This window comes from Pseudophryne corroboree, chromosome 2 (genome assembly GCF_028390025.1).
Source record: "Pseudophryne corroboree isolate aPseCor3 chromosome 2, aPseCor3.hap2, whole genome shotgun sequence".
Taxonomy (NCBI): domain Eukaryota; kingdom Metazoa; phylum Chordata; class Amphibia; order Anura; family Myobatrachidae; genus Pseudophryne; species Pseudophryne corroboree.
Window position 1 is genome coordinate 382,629,788 of NC_086445.1, and position 17,539 is coordinate 382,647,326.

Genomic DNA, 17,539 nt, shown 5'->3' on the forward strand with positions numbered 1-17,539 from the left:
ATGATGGTTCTCCTTCACAAACAAGGAGTCACGATTATCCCGTACTAGGACGATCTCCTGATAAAGGTGAGATCCAGGGACCAACTGGTGCAGAACATTACACTCGCCATGGCAGTTCTGCAACAACACGGTTGGCTCCTAAACTTGCCAAAATCACAGTTGATTCTGACGACGCGACTGTCGTTTTTCGGAATGATTCTGGACAAAGAATTACAGGGAGTGTTTCTTCCAGTGGAGAAGGCTCTGGAAATTCAGAACCTGGTCAGACAAATTCTGAAACCAGCAAGAGTGTCAGTCCATCAATGCACTCGTTTACTGGGGAAGATGGTGGCGGCCTACGAGGCCATTCAGTTTGGCAGGTTCCATGCCAGGGTGTTTCAGTGGGACCTGTTGGACAAGTGGTCCGGATCCCACCTGCACATGCACCGGAAAATAATTCTGTCTTCCAAGACCAATATCTCACTCCTGTGGTGGCTGCACAGCTCTCACGTCCTGGAGGGGCGCAGGTTCGGGATCCAGGACTGGATCCTAGTAACCATGGATGCGAGTCTCCGGGGCTGGGGGGCAGTCACACCGGGGGAAAACTTCCAGGGAAGATGGTCAAGCCTGGAAACTTGTCTACACATAAATGTTCTGGAGTTAAGAGCCATTTACAACGGCCTTCTTCAAGCGGAACATCTGCTTCGCAATCTGCCCGTACTGGTCCAGTCGGACAATATAACAGCAGTAGCGTACATAAACCACCAAGGTGGAACAAAAAGTAGAGCAGCAATGGCAGAGGCCACGAGGGTTCTCCGCTGGGCGAAAAGACATACAAGCGCTCTGTCAGCGGTCTTCATTCCGGGAGTGGACAACTGGGAAGCAGACTTCCTCAGCAGACACGATCTCCATCTAGGAGAGTGGGGTCTTCATCAAGAAGTCTTCACAGAAGTGACAGGTCTTTGGGGAATTCCTCAAGTAGACATGATGGCGTCTCGTCTCAACAAGAAGCTTCAGAGATATTGTTCCAGGTCGAGGGATCCTCAAGCAATAGCAGTGGATGCCCTAGTGACACCATGGGTGTTTCAGTCGGTGTATGTATTTCCTCCGTTTCCGCTCATTCCAAAAGTGCTAAAGATCTTAAGAAGAACAAAGGTTCGGGCGATCCTCATTGTTCCAGACTGGCCAAGGAGAGCTTGGTATCCGGATCTTCAGGAATTACTCATAGAAGATCCTTGGCCTCTTCCTCTATGAGAGGATCTGTTACATAAAGGGCCGTGCGTGTATCAAGACTTACCGCGGCTACGTTTGACGGATTGGCGGTTGAACGCCAGATCCTAACCGAAAGGGTATTCTAAGTGAAGTCATTCCCACACTTCTGCAGGCTAGAAAGGGAGTAACGTCCAAACATTACCACCGTATTTGGAGAAAATATGTGTCTTGGTGTGAATCCAAGAGGGCTCCTACGGAAGAATTTCAGTTGGGACGTTTTCTCCATTTTCTACAGGCAGGTGTGGATGCAGGCTTGAAGTTGGGCTCAATTAAAGTAAAAAATTTGGCCTTATCGGTTTTCTTTCAAAAACAATTAGCCTCCCTTCCAGAGGTTCAGACTTTCGTGAAAGGCGTGTTGCACATCCAACCTCCATTTGTGCCCCCAGTGGCACCATGAGATCTTAATGTTGTGTTGCAGTTCCTTCAATCACATTGGTTTGAGCCTTTACAAAAGGTAGAATTGAAATTCGTCACTTGGAAAGTGGTCATGCTGTTGGCCTTGGCATCCGCAAGGCGGGTATCGGAGTTAGCGGCTTTGTCTCACAAGAGCCCTTATTTGATCTTCCATGAAGATAGAGCAGAGTTGAGGACTCGTCAGCAATTTCTGCCGAAGGTGGTTTCGTCGTTCCACATGAATCAACCTATTGTAGTGCCAGTGGCTACTGACGCCTTAGTGGAGTTGAAGTCTCTCGATGTGGTCAGAGCTTTAAAAATTTATATCACCAGGACTGCACGGATTAGGAAAACGGAGGCTCTGTTTGTCCTGTATGATCCCAACAAGATTGGGACTCCTGCTTCCAAGCAGACTATTGCACGCTGGATCTGTTCTACGATTCAGCAGGCTCATTCTACGGCTGGATTGCCGTTTCCGAAATCGGTGAAGGCCCATTCTACCAGGAAGGTGGGTGCGTCCTGGGCAGCAGCCCGGGGGGTCTCGGCCTTACAACTATGCCGAGCAGCTACTTGGTCCGGTTCAATCACTTTTGCAAAGTTTTACAAGTTTGTTACCCTGGCGGAGGAGGACCTCATGTTTGGTCAATCGGTGCTGCAGAGTCATCCGCACTCTCCCGCCCGTTCTAGAGCTTTGTTATAACCCCATGGTTCTTATGGTTACCCCAGCATCCTCTAGGACATATGAGAAAATAGGATTTTAATACCTACCGGTAAATTCTTTTCTCTTAGTCTGTAGGGGATGCTGGGCGACTGTCCCAGTGCGTACTGTATCTGCAGTTATTAGTTCTGGTTATACACAGTTTGTGTTACATTATAGTCAGCCAGTTGCTGACATTGTTCAGGTTGTTGGCTGGAATTGTGATGAATGCCATGTTGTACGGCGTGTTTGAGGTGTGAGCTGGTATGTATCTCACCTTAGTTTAACAATAATTCCTTTCCTCGAAATGTCCGTCTCCCTGGGCACAGTTCCTATAACTGGAGTCTGGAGGAGGGGCATAGAGGGAGGGGCCAGTTCACACCCATTCAAAGTCTTAAAGTGCCCATGTCTCCTGCGGATCCCGTCTATACCCGCATGGTTCTTATGGTTACCCCAGCATCCTCTACGGACTAAGAGAAAAGGATTTACCGGTAGGTATTAAAATCCTATTATAAACAAAAAAATACCAACCTAAAAGTGGGGGTATGGACCTAGTGCCTGACATAATAGTGGGGGCACTGTCCAAGTGCACGCCTATTTGGCCTTACAGGCATAATACCTGATTACGCCCGTGAGCCTAGTGTCCAGCACCCTGGGGACCTTGACAGGCACAACAGGATACCCCTGTGTGGGCCCTTCCTCGCTAAAGTTAGCACCATCCCTTGGCTGGACGTTGACAAGTGAAGGATTCACCTGGGCAGTGGAAGGGCTACCAGAAAGTCTTTTACAAAAGCATTCCACTGACCGTTTCGGCTTCTGCTGCTGACAAGTCCTGACCAGCAACGCCTTTTCTTCCTTTATTCTTCCCGACAACGTTGCTCATCTTCATACTCCCACCAGGACTCCTTCCTCAGCTGGCACTTCCTTCTTCTTTTGGGAGGTCTTCTTTTGACTTTGCACCACGTACACTAGCTAGTAAAATCCACGATTGGCTTGCTGTGGCCACTTCTGATTAATTGCCGGTCTGCTAGCTGCAGCTGGATTGCGGCTGGTGCCAAATTTGAAATGTTGCAGTTGCTCCTCTGCCGGTGTTAGGATCTGATACTCTGTCCCAGTGCTGGTCATCTCTAAACATGTGTTTTCATTTTATTTCACTGGGTATGACGCTTGGGTACTCTTACCCATTTGTATACTTTTGTAGCTGCTTCTGGACCACTGTGGCTTTTGACTCCTCCTACTACAGCATCTAGCTGTGTCTACTGACAGATACTTTGTAAATCTGTTGCATGAAACACCACAATTTCCATGTTGTCCTGCCCTAGCTTGATCATTTATCTGGTAAGAGGTGATTCAGCCAGCCATCAGTAAACAGGAAATTATATCACTACTAATACAGGATATGGTAATAAATATCTCTTTATGATGAATTATAACATGTACATGTAATAATTGCCCAATCTACTACTTCAAAAGTAAACATATACAAATTAAAAAAAAATCAAAAATATTAAATGGTGTTGTAATATTTAGTAACTCAACACATACAGGACCTGATTCAGCTTCAATTGCAGTTGTCACTCGCATGCTAGGAGCCACGCAGCATGCTAATGGCCACAAGTGATGCGATTGCAATTCAGTTATGATGACATCGTTAAATAAAGGAAGCTCCCCTGATAGCGCAGCCTGGCTGCGAAGTCAGTCAGTCCGTTGCCATTTTCCTCATCACAGCGGCCACGTGTGATGCCATATAGCCGTCCCGAAAATGGACCGGATCCATCCTCAATTCTGCTGACATGCCCCCGCTTTGCCGCCCACTGGGCTGATATTTAGGAATATGCGATTGCATCTCAGATGTGATTTATACTGAATAACGGCCAGAGTACAACATAAATTTCACACTGGCTATATTATGATGGTTTCTTATTGGTGTATTGTTTTTATTTGTCCTGTAACCTGCCAATTAAACAGGCATACCGAATGTTGATATGCACGGCTCCTTGTCTGTAAAACATATAATATATGAAATACTTTGCTTCTTACCAATAAACACATCTACTATTGTTTAGTTCAGCGTTTCAGTGATACAATTACGGTGCATTTTATATTTGCAGGTTCCTGTCACTGTGGAAAGTGCATCTGCTCACCACAAGACTGGTATGTTTCCGGGGAATTCTGTGAGTGTGATGACAGGGACTGTGATAAACATGACGGCCTTATTTGCACAGGTAAACAGAATGTTAGGTGCTGCCACATATAAAAGACTCTTCCTTACATTGTTGCTGTGTTATTTGTAATTCCTCAGCAGGAAATAAATTATTCTGCGTGTGAAGTCAAACACATCAAAAAAAGTAAAAAGGTAGCTGAAATAGTTGTAAGCACTGTGGGGGTCACTCCGAGTTGTTCACTCATTGCCGATTTTCGCAACGGAGCGATTAAGGCAAAAATGCGCATGCGCTAAGTATTTTAGCACAAAATTTTGTAGATTTACTCACGTCCGAATGAAGAATTTCCATCGTTGAAGTGATCGGAGTGTGATTGACAGGAAGCGGGTGTTTCTGGGCAGAAACTGACCGTTTTCTGGGAATGTGCGGAAAAACGCAGGCGTGCCAGAATAAAACGCGGGAGTGTCTGGAGAAACGGAGGAGTGGCTGGCCGAACGCAGGGCGTGTTTGTGACGTCAAACCAGGAACGAAACGGCTGAGCTGATCGCAGTGTAGGAGTAAGTCTCGAGCTACTCAGAAAGTGCTAAGAATTTTCTATTCGCAATTCTACTAATCTTTCATTCGCAATTCTGCTAAGCTAAGATACACTCCCATAGGGCGGCGGCCTAGCGTGTGCAATGCTGCTAAAATCTGCTAGCGAGCGAACAACTTCCGAATGACCCCTTGTGCTGTCTGCATGCAGAGGTCACCATGGGTCTGCGGAACAGTCAGAATCCCTGCAAAACAAAGTATATTATACAAGTACAGGTTGAGTATCCCATATCCAAATATTCCGAAATACGGAATATTCCGAAATACGGACTTTTTTGAGGGAGAGTGAGAAAGTGAAACCTTTGTTTTATGATGGCTCAATGTACACAAACTTTGTTTAATACACAAAGTTATTAATAATACTGTATTAAATGACCTTCAGGCTGTGTATATAAGGTGTATATGAAACATAAATGAATTGTGTGAATGTAGACACACTTTGTTTAATGCACAAAGTTATAAAAATATTGGCTAAAATTACCTTCAGGCTGTGTGTATAAGGTGTATATGTAACATAAATGCATTCTGTGCTTAGACTTTGGTCCCATCACCATGATATCTCATTATGGTATCTAATTATTCCAAAATACGGAAAAATCCGATATCCAAAATACCTCTGGTCCCAAGCATTTTGGATAAGGGATACTCAACCTGTATCACGTTTACAAGTAGGACAGTGCTTAATGGGTTTAACTAGAAACATTTTCCTTAAGAGCCTTGGGGGCTGATATATTTATAAAATTTTCTGATAACATTTGCGAAGTAGCCCTTAAACTGTGATATTTTAGTATCAGTCATATATATTAAGCGTGAAATTACTGATTTCTCGCAAAAGATGTTGCACAAAGGTTTTTGGAGGCATTCGACTAATAATTTTTTTTAAAGCTTTGCGAAATCTGGCAATAATAGCAGGTTTGATATTGCAAAAATGACCAGTCTCCGTAAGCCAGGGGTGGGGAACCTCCGGCCCGCGGGCCGTATAAAGCCCGCGAAGCCGTTTGCTCCGGCCCACCCGCTTCTTTCAGTGAGACACGCTGCCGCTCAGTCCGGCGGCAGCGTGTCTCAGCTGTCAGGACAGGGAGGAGAGCGCGGCTATGACGGGTGGCGGCGGCGGCGTGTAGGACTTGAAACCAGCCGCCGGTTCGAGAGCCAATCAGAGCTCGCGGACCGGCAGCCAATCAGGAGCCGCGGCTGCTGGGCCGCGAGCTCTGATTGGCTCTCGAAGCGGTGGCTGGTTTCAAGTCCTACACGCCGCCGCCCAAAATAGCCACGATCTCCTCCGTGTCCCGCTGAAAGGAGCGGTAAGCAGCACAGGGGGGGGGGGGCATTTGTATACCTGGCACTGTGAGGGGCATCTGTATACCTGGCACTGTGGGGGCATCTGTATACCTGGCACTGTGGGGGGCATCTGTATACCTGGCACTGTGGGGACATCTGTATACCTGGCACTGTGGGGACATCTGTATACCTGGCACTGTGAGGGGCATTTGTATATCTGGCACTGTGAGGGGCATTTGTATGCCTGGCACTGTGAGTGGCATTTGTATACCTGGCACTGTGAGGGGCATTTGTATACCTGGCACTGTGGGAGCAATTGTGGATCTGGCACTGCACTATTGGGGGCATATGTGTATCATGTCCCATTTTAACTGGCCACACCCATTTTTTTGGCGCGCACAGTACCTCTAAGGGGCAGACCTACTGGGGGGGCAGGGTAATTTTTTAAGTTGAGAATTTTTGTATGGCCCCCGAAGGATTTTATAAATATCCAAATGGCCCTCGGTAGAAAAAAGGTTCCCCACTCCTGCTGTAAGCCATAGGCCATCTCTTAGACCCGATGTTCCTTGTTTTAGCGTATAGGCTGCGAATGTGTACACAATTATGAATGAGTTGCAGTAGCTCCGGTAGGTGTCTCTTTTCATTCCTGGGTGCCAGCTTCACTTGTTGATATCAGCAGTTGCGAAGCCAAGAAAATCGCACATGGTAAAGCTTGTGCGTACAAACATGAATAAGGCTCATTGTTATGGAGTGCTTTTCCTTAATGACTGACAACTATTCCACTTCCCCACTGACGACAGATATGTCATAAAATAAGGTATACTCAATGATCTGCACTTCTCCAGCCTACGACCCAATTCCTTTCTCACAACACTGTCAGGAACATCTACAGGATGACAGTCTAACTCTTACAGATAATTCTATTGCAAATTCCACAACTGCGATTCTGAAGTTCTCCTGGTTTGTACGTCTTTCATGCACGTCGTACAAAGTTTATTATTTTTTATGCATTGTTCTTGGCACTCACTTGGTACGGTTAGGTATGCATGACCGGTGGTCAGTAGACTTCCGGTCAGCGTACCAATGCCGATAGACCAGCAAGACGGGGGGGGGGGGGGGGGGGGCAAGCACAACAAGCCCCTTGCGGGCTCAGTGGCAACCTGCTGTCACCACGTGTTCTATTCCCTCTCTGTGAGTGTCGTGGACACCTATGAGTGGGAATAGTCCCTGTTGGTCCGCATGCCGACCATCGGGATTGTGAGGGGGCAGGATGTAGGGGGAGGTACTGTGACTGACGGTCACATAACTACACCCCCATGGCAATACTTCTCTATGTGTGTTAGATTGTCATTTCAACATAACATTTCAGCAGCACACACACTAAGCTGTTACGTATCAGTGCAGATTTCCAGACATGTTACAAGATGGTACTGTACATCTAGAATGCTTTTGGTGGACATCACAGTTGTGACTGGTGTTTTTGTACTGTAAACAGGAGGATGGGTTATGGTGTTAGAGCTGCAAAAATTTGCATAGGTTTAACATGCAGATTTTATGTAATTAGAGCAGCAGAAGAGTGACACTCATTCCGCATTATAACGATTTGGAATTTATCCATCTCTGTATGACCGAGAGTCCTGAATTTATTTTTTAAAACCCTAATTATTAAAAAAGGGTTTTATTTGAATTTTACATTATAATTATGTATTATAAAGAGTGACTTTACTTCCATACACAAAGTTTGCAACAGATCGCTTTGAGGAGAAAGACTAAAAAGGAAATAATTACAGCAGAAAATTACAATATTTTAATCTAAGATTGCAGTTACAGTGTCACAAGAGAATGAAACCTTGAAAATATCTGTAATAGTCAGAGTGAGAATTAAAATTAAGCAGGTTTGTGTCTAGGGACATCTCTTTACACATATACACAAAGTGAGAGGCCGTCATAACAGCAGCTGTCCCTGGAATACACACACACACACACACACACACACACACACACACACACACACACACACACACACACACACACACACACACACAGAGTGAAGCAGCCAACATCTAGACCCCAGTTCTATTCTCCTTTTCTTAAAAGGTAGTGGGAATCTGTGGGATCATCAAAGGTGGACCAAATGCAATTTGGCTGCAATACGAGAGTTAAGCTTCTGCCACTATAGACACATGGGGACAGCGGAAAGAGGCGCTAAGTATGTGACCATAGGATGAATCCATATAATAAATTTGACTGCTGATGTCAGTTCTTTTTAGAATGTAATGACAGTTGGTCTGAACTTTGATCTTTCCCAACGGTGTTAGTGATGTCACTTCCAGAGAGTCCGACATAACCCTTTTGTTAGTTCTCCATGCTTGTTCATTATACAGTATATCGCCTCCTACTGACAACACAGACACTCCTGATAATCACCCAATAACACCATCGGCATCACAACATTCTCTAAAATTTAAATGTATAGACACATAAGGAAAGGAGAATGAGAGGGTGAAGAACAGCAAGACAGAGCAGGAGTGAACAGAGGGCCTAATTCATGTTTGGAAGGAATTCCGCGTCATTAAAATCAAATGCAGCAGGAGGTGTCTGCAGGAGATAGATGCCTCCTGTTAGCATTTGCAAGATCCAAGAACTGTGTCTGTGGATACATCCTCGGATCACCATCGGGATCATCAGTCGTGATCGCAGTGGTTTCACGTACCAGCCATAGGATCCGGACACCTGGGTCTCAGAAGTCTGAGTCCAATTATGCAAATCCATAGACCCATCATGCCTTAAAAAATAGGGATGACATGCCTTTGTTTTGAAGAATGGTGCCGGGTACCTCCCCTGTTCTGCCCCCCAAATGCCAGAGCATGTCAGTCATGCTGCAGCAGGCAGGGGATTGTGAGCAATATTGAAAGACCAGCTCTGCACATGCTCAGAAAGGTTCTTGTACCTTGCAGACCCTACACCATCGTATTTGTATGTAAACCATTGGGTTTGCGTACAAATATGAATTAGGCCCTGAGTTACAGTAGGAGGCAAGAGAGAGGTAGAGTAGTGGGAGGGAAAGTAAGAGCAGATTAGAAAGAGAGAAAAGTGGCAGAGAAAAAGACTGGAGAAAAGAGAGTAAGAAAAAAGAAGAAGCACAGAGGACAATACCTGGGGGGTAATATACAGTAACAAACCTTGATAAAAGAATTGAAGAAGTTGCCAATAGTAACCACTCAGTTTCTACATGTCATTTTATAGTGTAATTGATTAATACTCACTATAGATATATCCTCAAACAGACACAAAACAGCTCCTCTCCGTGCGCAAGGTCATGTGAAATTCTACTAGCACCAGGCGTCTTTCTCGCATATTTTGTTTCTGAAAATGCGTCTTAGTCGCAACACAGCTATGATGCACGAGAATAAGGTGCTGATTAATTTGATATATGACACTTGTATACCTGTGTGCTACTGAGTCTCTGAATCTGTATACGAAGTGCTGCAGTGTATCTGCTGCAGCTTTTTTCCAATACAAGTTCTGTTCTGCTCCGTATACAAACTTAGTCACACACAATATACAAGTGTCATACTGTATATCTAATTAATCAGCACAGTCTCCTCGTGCGCCCTAATTGCATTGTGTTGCGACTAAGATGCATTTTTGACATTAAAAAAAAAAGATGTCTGATGCTACCGGATTTGCACGGCACCTTGCGGCTCACCCACGCCAGGCATCTCACGATGCGTGGCATATTGAGGCTAGATATGAGGACACACCTGTAAAAGCTTTAGGATGCTCTGGGCAACTTCTCCCACCCTTCCCCTCCCAGTCTCTAATACATTGTGAGATGAAAAAATCCCTTTCTTTTTCTGAACAAGGAGTTTTCTCACCTTCATAGAATGCTAAATGCTGATACAATGAAGTGGGTGGCACTAACTTCTGGGGCAATGGGGGGCACTGATTGCTTATAGAATGTGCAGATTTCATTTAAATATAATAATATGTGAGAGTAGTAATCAGGTTTTGGTTTACACTGCTGTTAATCATTTATTTCTATTCTGTGTCCCATTAGGACTATAACCATGTATCACCAGGTGTGATTAGTTGAAATGATTGTCTTATAGTACAGTATGTAAAAGGTTTTATGCCTACACGATCCAGAATGGAAATGTTGCTGTAAAATTAGGACAGCTGATTATGCACTATTGCACACTACTGCAGCTTTACCTAGATTTATTAATAGGAAAAACGCCCATATTGGCAACGGTATCTGGTCTATAGATCTCCAGTCAAATAGGTTGACCAGTAATGGTCGACATGCATTAGGTAAACATGGTCTAAAGGTCAACATGTAAAAGTTCAAAGGGTCGACAGGTTCAAAAGGTTGACATGATAATTGTCGACTCACATATAGTCCACACAGGTTTTTGTTTTGTTTTTTCAACTTTTTTATACCTCACTATCCATGTGGACTACGTTTGGGAATAGAAACCTGTGCTGAGCTTGCCTAAAGCATGGCGAGCAAATAGAGCCATGCGAGGGGACGCGGTACACTTATGGGGCTTTTTTTGTGGCAGAAGAGTGACAAAACACACCCAAAAATTGGGTCGACTTTGACCCTGTCGACCCTTTGACCCTGTCGACCTATTCCATGTCAACCATTTGAGCCTGTCTACCTAGTGCATGTCTACCATTAGTGGTCGACCTATTGACTGTAGACCTTTTTACTGTAGTTCTAATGATCTACATGCATTAGCAATATGTATTATGCTAACCCTCTTCAGTACTGATCAGAGATGCTACAGAGATGGGTGAGAACCCCTGCTCCATCCGGGATAGCCGTGATTCCATCAATTAGACTTTCTAGAAGTACAGTATGTGAAAAGCTGGTTCCCTGTGAAATATATAGACTTGGCCAGCTGGGTTTAATTCCGGCTTCAGGTGCAGATGAGCATAGCCGCGTATCCATCTAACACACTATAATGCTTGTGAGAAGTAACAGACAGCATGATTATAGCGTAGAGCACTTTGCTAAGAGCACTGCTGAAAAGATGCTATTAGTTGGCTGAAAGTCTATATTTCCAGTGGCTGCTAGATCAAATACAAAGTGCTCCACACAAAAAGGGAATATTTAAGAGACCAGTTATAGGATTTTGATTATGACCTGTTACTTTTTAATAAGACATTTGAAGTAGTACATTTTGATTGTGACAATTAAACTTCTATTCAATTTGTTTTTAGGCAACGGGATATGTAGCTGTGGAAACTGTGAATGCTGGGAAGGCTGGAATGGAAATGCCTGTGAAATATGGCTTGGAAATGAAAACCCCTAAAAGCTAGACACAGATATTGTTTTTTTCTTTTTTAATGGTTTCTTTTAATATAGCTGCTAGCAAACATTAATAGTAGCAGAATATATTCACCACCAATCAACTGCTTATATCGACTGTTCTAAGTCAGTATTTCTGTAGATTTAACTTAATTTGGACTAACCTCTGAATATTTACATAAAGTTGTGGCCAAAATTTGAATGTTTTTCAACTTTGAATGCTTATAAAAACTTTCACTTCATGCTGAATTCAACACAATAAACAAAGATCAAATATTTGCATTACAAGGGAAGTTATGCTAATTTCAGGCAGACAATGAAGCACAGATGCGTGAGATTCAAGAAGCGGATTGTAGTAACAGCTACTACCAGCCAATCAGAACCGTCGCTCTGAGGACCAATCAGCTGTCGTTTATGAGCAGGTGCAAGGTCATGTTCAAAAGTGGGAAAGGTCAGTTTGGCTGTTTCATTTTGCAGAATAAAGTCTGTTACTTAAGTTGCAATTACGGTTGGATGTTTGTGTGTATTGTAGTGCTATTGACGGTGTAAAAAATAAATACAACAATGTCGTCCAGGCAAAGTGGTGACTGGTCACCCAGGAAGAGATTCAGGATTGTGGTGTTACGTAAAAATGGTCTTTCGTATGCAGCAATTGCGAGAGAAGTTGGTGGGAATGTGACATCAGGAGTACGAAAGTTTTGTTTACGCTATCAGGAAACACAATCTATACAAAACAAAGAAGGAAAAGCCTGAAAAAAGTGCACAACCGCTGTTGATGATAGGAGAATAAAACTAATTTGCGTCAGGGACAGATGGATGTCATCTGCAGCCATTGGCAGTGAACTGAGAACAACTGGTGTTTTTGTCAGTGCAAGAACGGTACAGAGAAGACTAACGGAGGTTGGCCTAAAAGGTAGGATTCCCCGAAAAAAAGCAGCGGCAGAAACGAATACAGTGGGCAAAAGAACACATTGCATGGACAGAAGGTCAGTGGAAACAAGTGATATGGAGTGACGAAACTAAGATATCGATATTTGGTAGTAATGGGAGAAAATATGTGAGACGTTGCATCGGGGAAGAGTTGCATGCATATTTAATTTCAAGCGACAACAAAGAATCCGACAAGTGTTATGATCTGGGCATGTATGACAGCAGATGCTGTAGGCCGCCTTCATGTCATAGATGGCACACTGAACAGCGGAAAGTACATTGACACCATCCTACAATGAAAACTTCTACCTTCTTTCAGGGATCTTTTGCCAGATAATGCCCCATTTTTTTTCCAGCAGGATTCAGCTCCCTGCCACACTGCACGGATATGCAAACAGTGGTTCACGGAGAAGGACATACAGGTGCTGGGATGGCCAGGAAACAGCCCAGACCTGAACCCCATAGAACATTTGTGGTTCCGTTTGAAAAAACTGGTACATCTGAGGTGTCCATCCAATAAAAGAGAATTAAGTGAGGCTATAATTGTCTCATGGCACCACATAATAAAGAAGGAAGAGCTCCAAACATTGGTTGGCTCATTGCCACATCGCTGTGCTGCTGTCTTGAAAAATAAAGGTTACCCAACAAAATACTTATAGGACATCCTAAGTGTTGTTTTCTCTGTATAACTTCCCTTGCAATGCAAATATTTGACCTATGTTTATTTCATTTGATATATGAATCTTTGCACTGCATGAAGTGTAACAGTTTTTATAAGCATTCGAAGTTGAAAAACATTAAAATTTCAAAAAGTGTCCGCAATTTTGGCCACAACTGTATGTGCAGGACATAGGAGAAGAGAGAGTTTTCTTGCATAATTTGCATAGTTGTCATCCAATGCTAAATTAATATCTATGAGCCATCTGGTACAGTTTAAGAACTATACACAAGCATACTGTAAATACCCAAATGTAGGTCTGCACCCCTAAAGTAACAGACTAGTCTGCGTCCGGTAAGGCGCAGTTTTTCATATTGGTCATTTCTGTGGCTAGATTGCTAGGTTAGTTTGCAGTACCATAGTTTTCGCACTAATCATCATATACTGTAGAACATGTACCAAAAACTCTACTATGTGTAATAATAAAGAAATTATTATATGGATTTAAATATTACCTAATGTGTGTCTTATACCTGTCTTATACACACCCACACACACACACACACACTGACATATACTTGATTTCCATGTCCCCATTTTCATTCTCTCCTTCCTCTCATCACTCTACGTAACCTCTATAAGAAACTTAATTAAAATTAGGTGCTGCACAGTATCTTGGCAGAGCTTCATTTTGCTGCCACAATCTCAAGTTAAGTTGCGATGGTGGCTCTTTTGATCTGTGCAATAGCAATCCTGTCTGTGCAGGCCTATAGTATCTGTTGTTAGTGCTCTTTGCACCTTTAAACTAATGGTGTGTACACACGGTGAGATATTTTCTTACGATTTTGACTATATAGTCAAAATCGTAAGAAAAGTTAGTGCAGATCGCAAGGTGAAAGTCACCTTGCAATCCCGATGCGATGCGCAGTCCCGTACGGTCGGCATCACAAGCCTAGATAGACTGTGCAGGCAAGTCAATTTTGACTATCTCTATAGAAAAGATAGTCAAAATTGACACTTAGCCAAAATCGCACATAGTCAGTATCGCAAGCACAGTCATTATGTGCTTGCGATGCCGACCTAGCCACTGTCGCATAGTGAGAATCGGGGTTAGCCCGAATCTCACCGAGTGTATGCACCTTAACACCTGAAAAGTACATTAGAATAGGATTAATTATCTCTTCTAGACTCATTAACACCAGTGAATTCAAAACATTGAGGAATACCTTTAAAAATTAAAATGGGGATAATGTGCATCACTACCAGTATAACAGATTATATTGGCAAAAGCGCAACACATGAAAAGTGCCATGTAAATGCGTTACCAACATATAATTAATAAGTATCTAAGGTGTGCATTATTCTTCATGTGTTTTTATTCACATTAATAACACACGGGAATGAGCCCTAAAGGTTTAAGTGGTGGCTGAATCATTACTACACAGGAGTATTGCTTCCCACTACAGCCAATCTAGCCCTGCCTTCTGATTGGTACCTGTGTCTTACAGATTGCATGCAGAGGACCAATGAAGTGGCAAGGCGAGGCATTCTGTAGGTGAATACGGAAGCAGTACTGTTACTATAGTAACTATGGAACAGCTACTGGTACATTTGGATTAAATACCTTTTAAGACATCAGTTTGGCTCTTATAATCTTATTTTATGGTCCAAAAATAAGTGGTTTGGGCTATTATTATTCATAATTTGTATAGTGCCAAGACACTGCACAATAGTATAAAGCAAGGATAAAGCTAACAGATATGTTGTAGGTGTCCTTGCCCATATATAAAAGGAACAAAACAAAATTGAGGGGCACAATCCTGATTCACTCAGATCCCCTCCCCTGGGATAGTGGTTATATCCACAAAAAACAGGAGCAGACAATAAATTGGACACAGAAAGTAACCCCAGATCAGTAGCAGATTGCAATGTTTCCTTGGTCAGGCTGGTGTACTGATGTTTAACTTTTTCTGGACTGTGTTAAACTGTACAAGTTTCACATTTGAAGAGGTTGTACTTAATGTGAATCTTTCATAGGGTTAACACACTTGGGAAGAGAAATATAGAGTACACATTGTATTAGCATCAAGCTTAAGTTATGCCCTATATAGCAGTGTCATGTACATTTTATTCTTGTAACATCACCAACACACTGCTGGCAATTTTTGTAATAAGATCTGGCCACATGTGTATGAAAACTGATCACGTGATTAGGAAATAAAATGCTATTAACTTACGTTTCCTGTTGCTAGTACCTTCAATAGCCCTCTGTCCAGGGGAATTTCAACAGAGGAGGGGGCCCATATGCACCTCCAGGTGTGCCCCCTCCTCTGTATGGCACTGTAGACTCCGGTATTGTGCATGAGTCTACTGCGCATGAACAGGTCTCCGGAAACATGGCGCCCTCCATGATCCAGAGACCAATTTGGCTATCACGCATGCACGTCAGCCATTTTGACAGTGATTTCCACCACGACCACATCGCCCGATGCTGGACTTCAGAAAGGTAAGTATTAAAATGGGTGCAGTGTGGGCCCCCCTGGACCCAGGGGCCTGTGTCGCAAATGCCAGGTCCCACCCGGTAATTGGAAACGGGTCCTTACCGGGTGGGACCCTGCTTTTGACCCTAGACGCTGCCATCCCGACCCGGCATATTGTTGCTATACAGGGGCAGGGACAGCAGCTTCATTGGGGGCGGAGGCGGCGCTGGAGATGAGCTCATCTTCGCGCCGCCTCTCCCTGTGTAGTGAACGGGTCCCGGGTCGCATCGACCCGGCAACCCATTCACACTGCCACTGACCTGAATTCAACCCGGAAATAACACTGCTTTATTCCCGGGTTGAATTACTGGGTCAGGCAACCGGGGAATTCGCCATGGGCCCTTTCACACCACACAGCGACCCGTGTCGATTTGGCAATATGCTGGGTCGATACTGGGTTATTTGTGCAGTGTGAAAGGGGTATAAGTATACTTACCTTCATCTCCTGGGTCCCTTACCCATACCCACCTTCCCCGCAGCCTAACCCTAGCCCTTCCCAGGGGTGCCTAAACCCCCCCTCCCCACAGCCTAAATCTAACCCCCCCCCCCCACAGCCTAATCCTCCCCCCACCACCACCACCACCACGCAGCCTAACCCTAGCCCCCCTTCCCTGCAGCCTAAACCTAACCCTCCTCCCACGGCTTAAACCTAACCTACCCTCCCTGCGGCTTACCTCTCCAGCGGCCCGGTGTCTTCTCATTTGGCATCCCGGCTGTTGGGATGTGGTGAATCTATACGGGATACCGGTCTCGGCATTCCAAATAGTGTCGGGATTCCGGCGTCCGTATTCTGACTGGTGGAATGCTGGGATCCTGACCAGATCTCAGACCTCTCATGTGTGTAATGTTCTCTATTACATTCTAATTTCTCTTACGTCCTAGAGGATGCTGGGGACTCCGTAAGGACCATGGGGTATAGACGGGCTCCGCAGGAGATAGGGCACCTAAACAGAACTTTGACTATGGGTGTGCACTGGCTCCTCCCTCTATGCCCCTCCTCCAGACCTCAGTTAGATCTTGTGCCCAGAGGAGAATGGGTGCACTGCAGAGAGCTCTCCAGAGTTTTCAGTGGAAAAATAATTTTTTTAGGTTTTTTATTTTCAGGGAGTCCTGTTGGCAACAGGCTCCCTGCATCGTGGGACCAAGGAGAGAGAAGCAGAGCTGGCTTGTTAAGTTGGGCACTGCTTCTAAGGCTACTGGACACCATTAGCTCCAGAGGGAGTTGGAACACAGGTCTCACCTGCGGTTCGTCCCGGAGCCGCGCCGCCGTCCTCCTCACAGATGCTGAAGATAGAAGCCGGGTGAGTATGAGAAGGCAAAGAAGACATCAGGCGGCAGAAGACATCAGATCTTCATTGCTCCCAGTCACACACACACAAGCAGGCACTGAAGGGTGCAGGGCGCAGGGGGGAACGCCCTGGGCAGCAATATTCCTCATATTTGGCATTGATAAGCATGGATTAGGCTGTGGCACAGTAAATCCGGTAACCCCCGCCATTTTTCTATAGAAAGTTGATGGGACCGAAGCCCGCCGTCGGGTGGGCGGGGCTTGATCCTCAGCACTAACCAGCGCCATTTTCTCCACAGAGACTGCACGAGGAAACGCTGGCTCCCTGTTCTCTCCCCTGCTGAGCTTCACAGGCTGGAAAAAAGAGGAGGGGGGCACTTTGGCGACGCAGTGAGTGGAGATTACAATTATATACATATAACAGCGCTATCTGG

General features: G+C 44.6%; 1 protein-coding gene across 2 annotated transcripts in view; it reads left to right on the plus strand.

Moving 5' to 3' along the window:
• Nucleotides 1–13,791, plus strand: part of ITGBL1 (integrin subunit beta like 1) — an 821,186-nt gene extending 807,395 nt beyond the window's left edge. For both annotated transcript variants that reach the window (XM_063953248.1, XM_063953247.1), the window contains 2 exons: nt 4,453–4,566; nt 11,602–13,791. In XM_063953248.1, the coding sequence (XP_063809318.1) occupies nt 4,453–4,566; nt 11,602–11,693 (206 nt within the window). In that variant the 3' untranslated portion in view covers nt 11,694–13,791. The remainder of the gene's footprint in view (nt 1–4,452; nt 4,567–11,601) is intronic.
• The last annotated feature ends 3,748 nt before the right edge of the window (nt 13,792–17,539 follow it).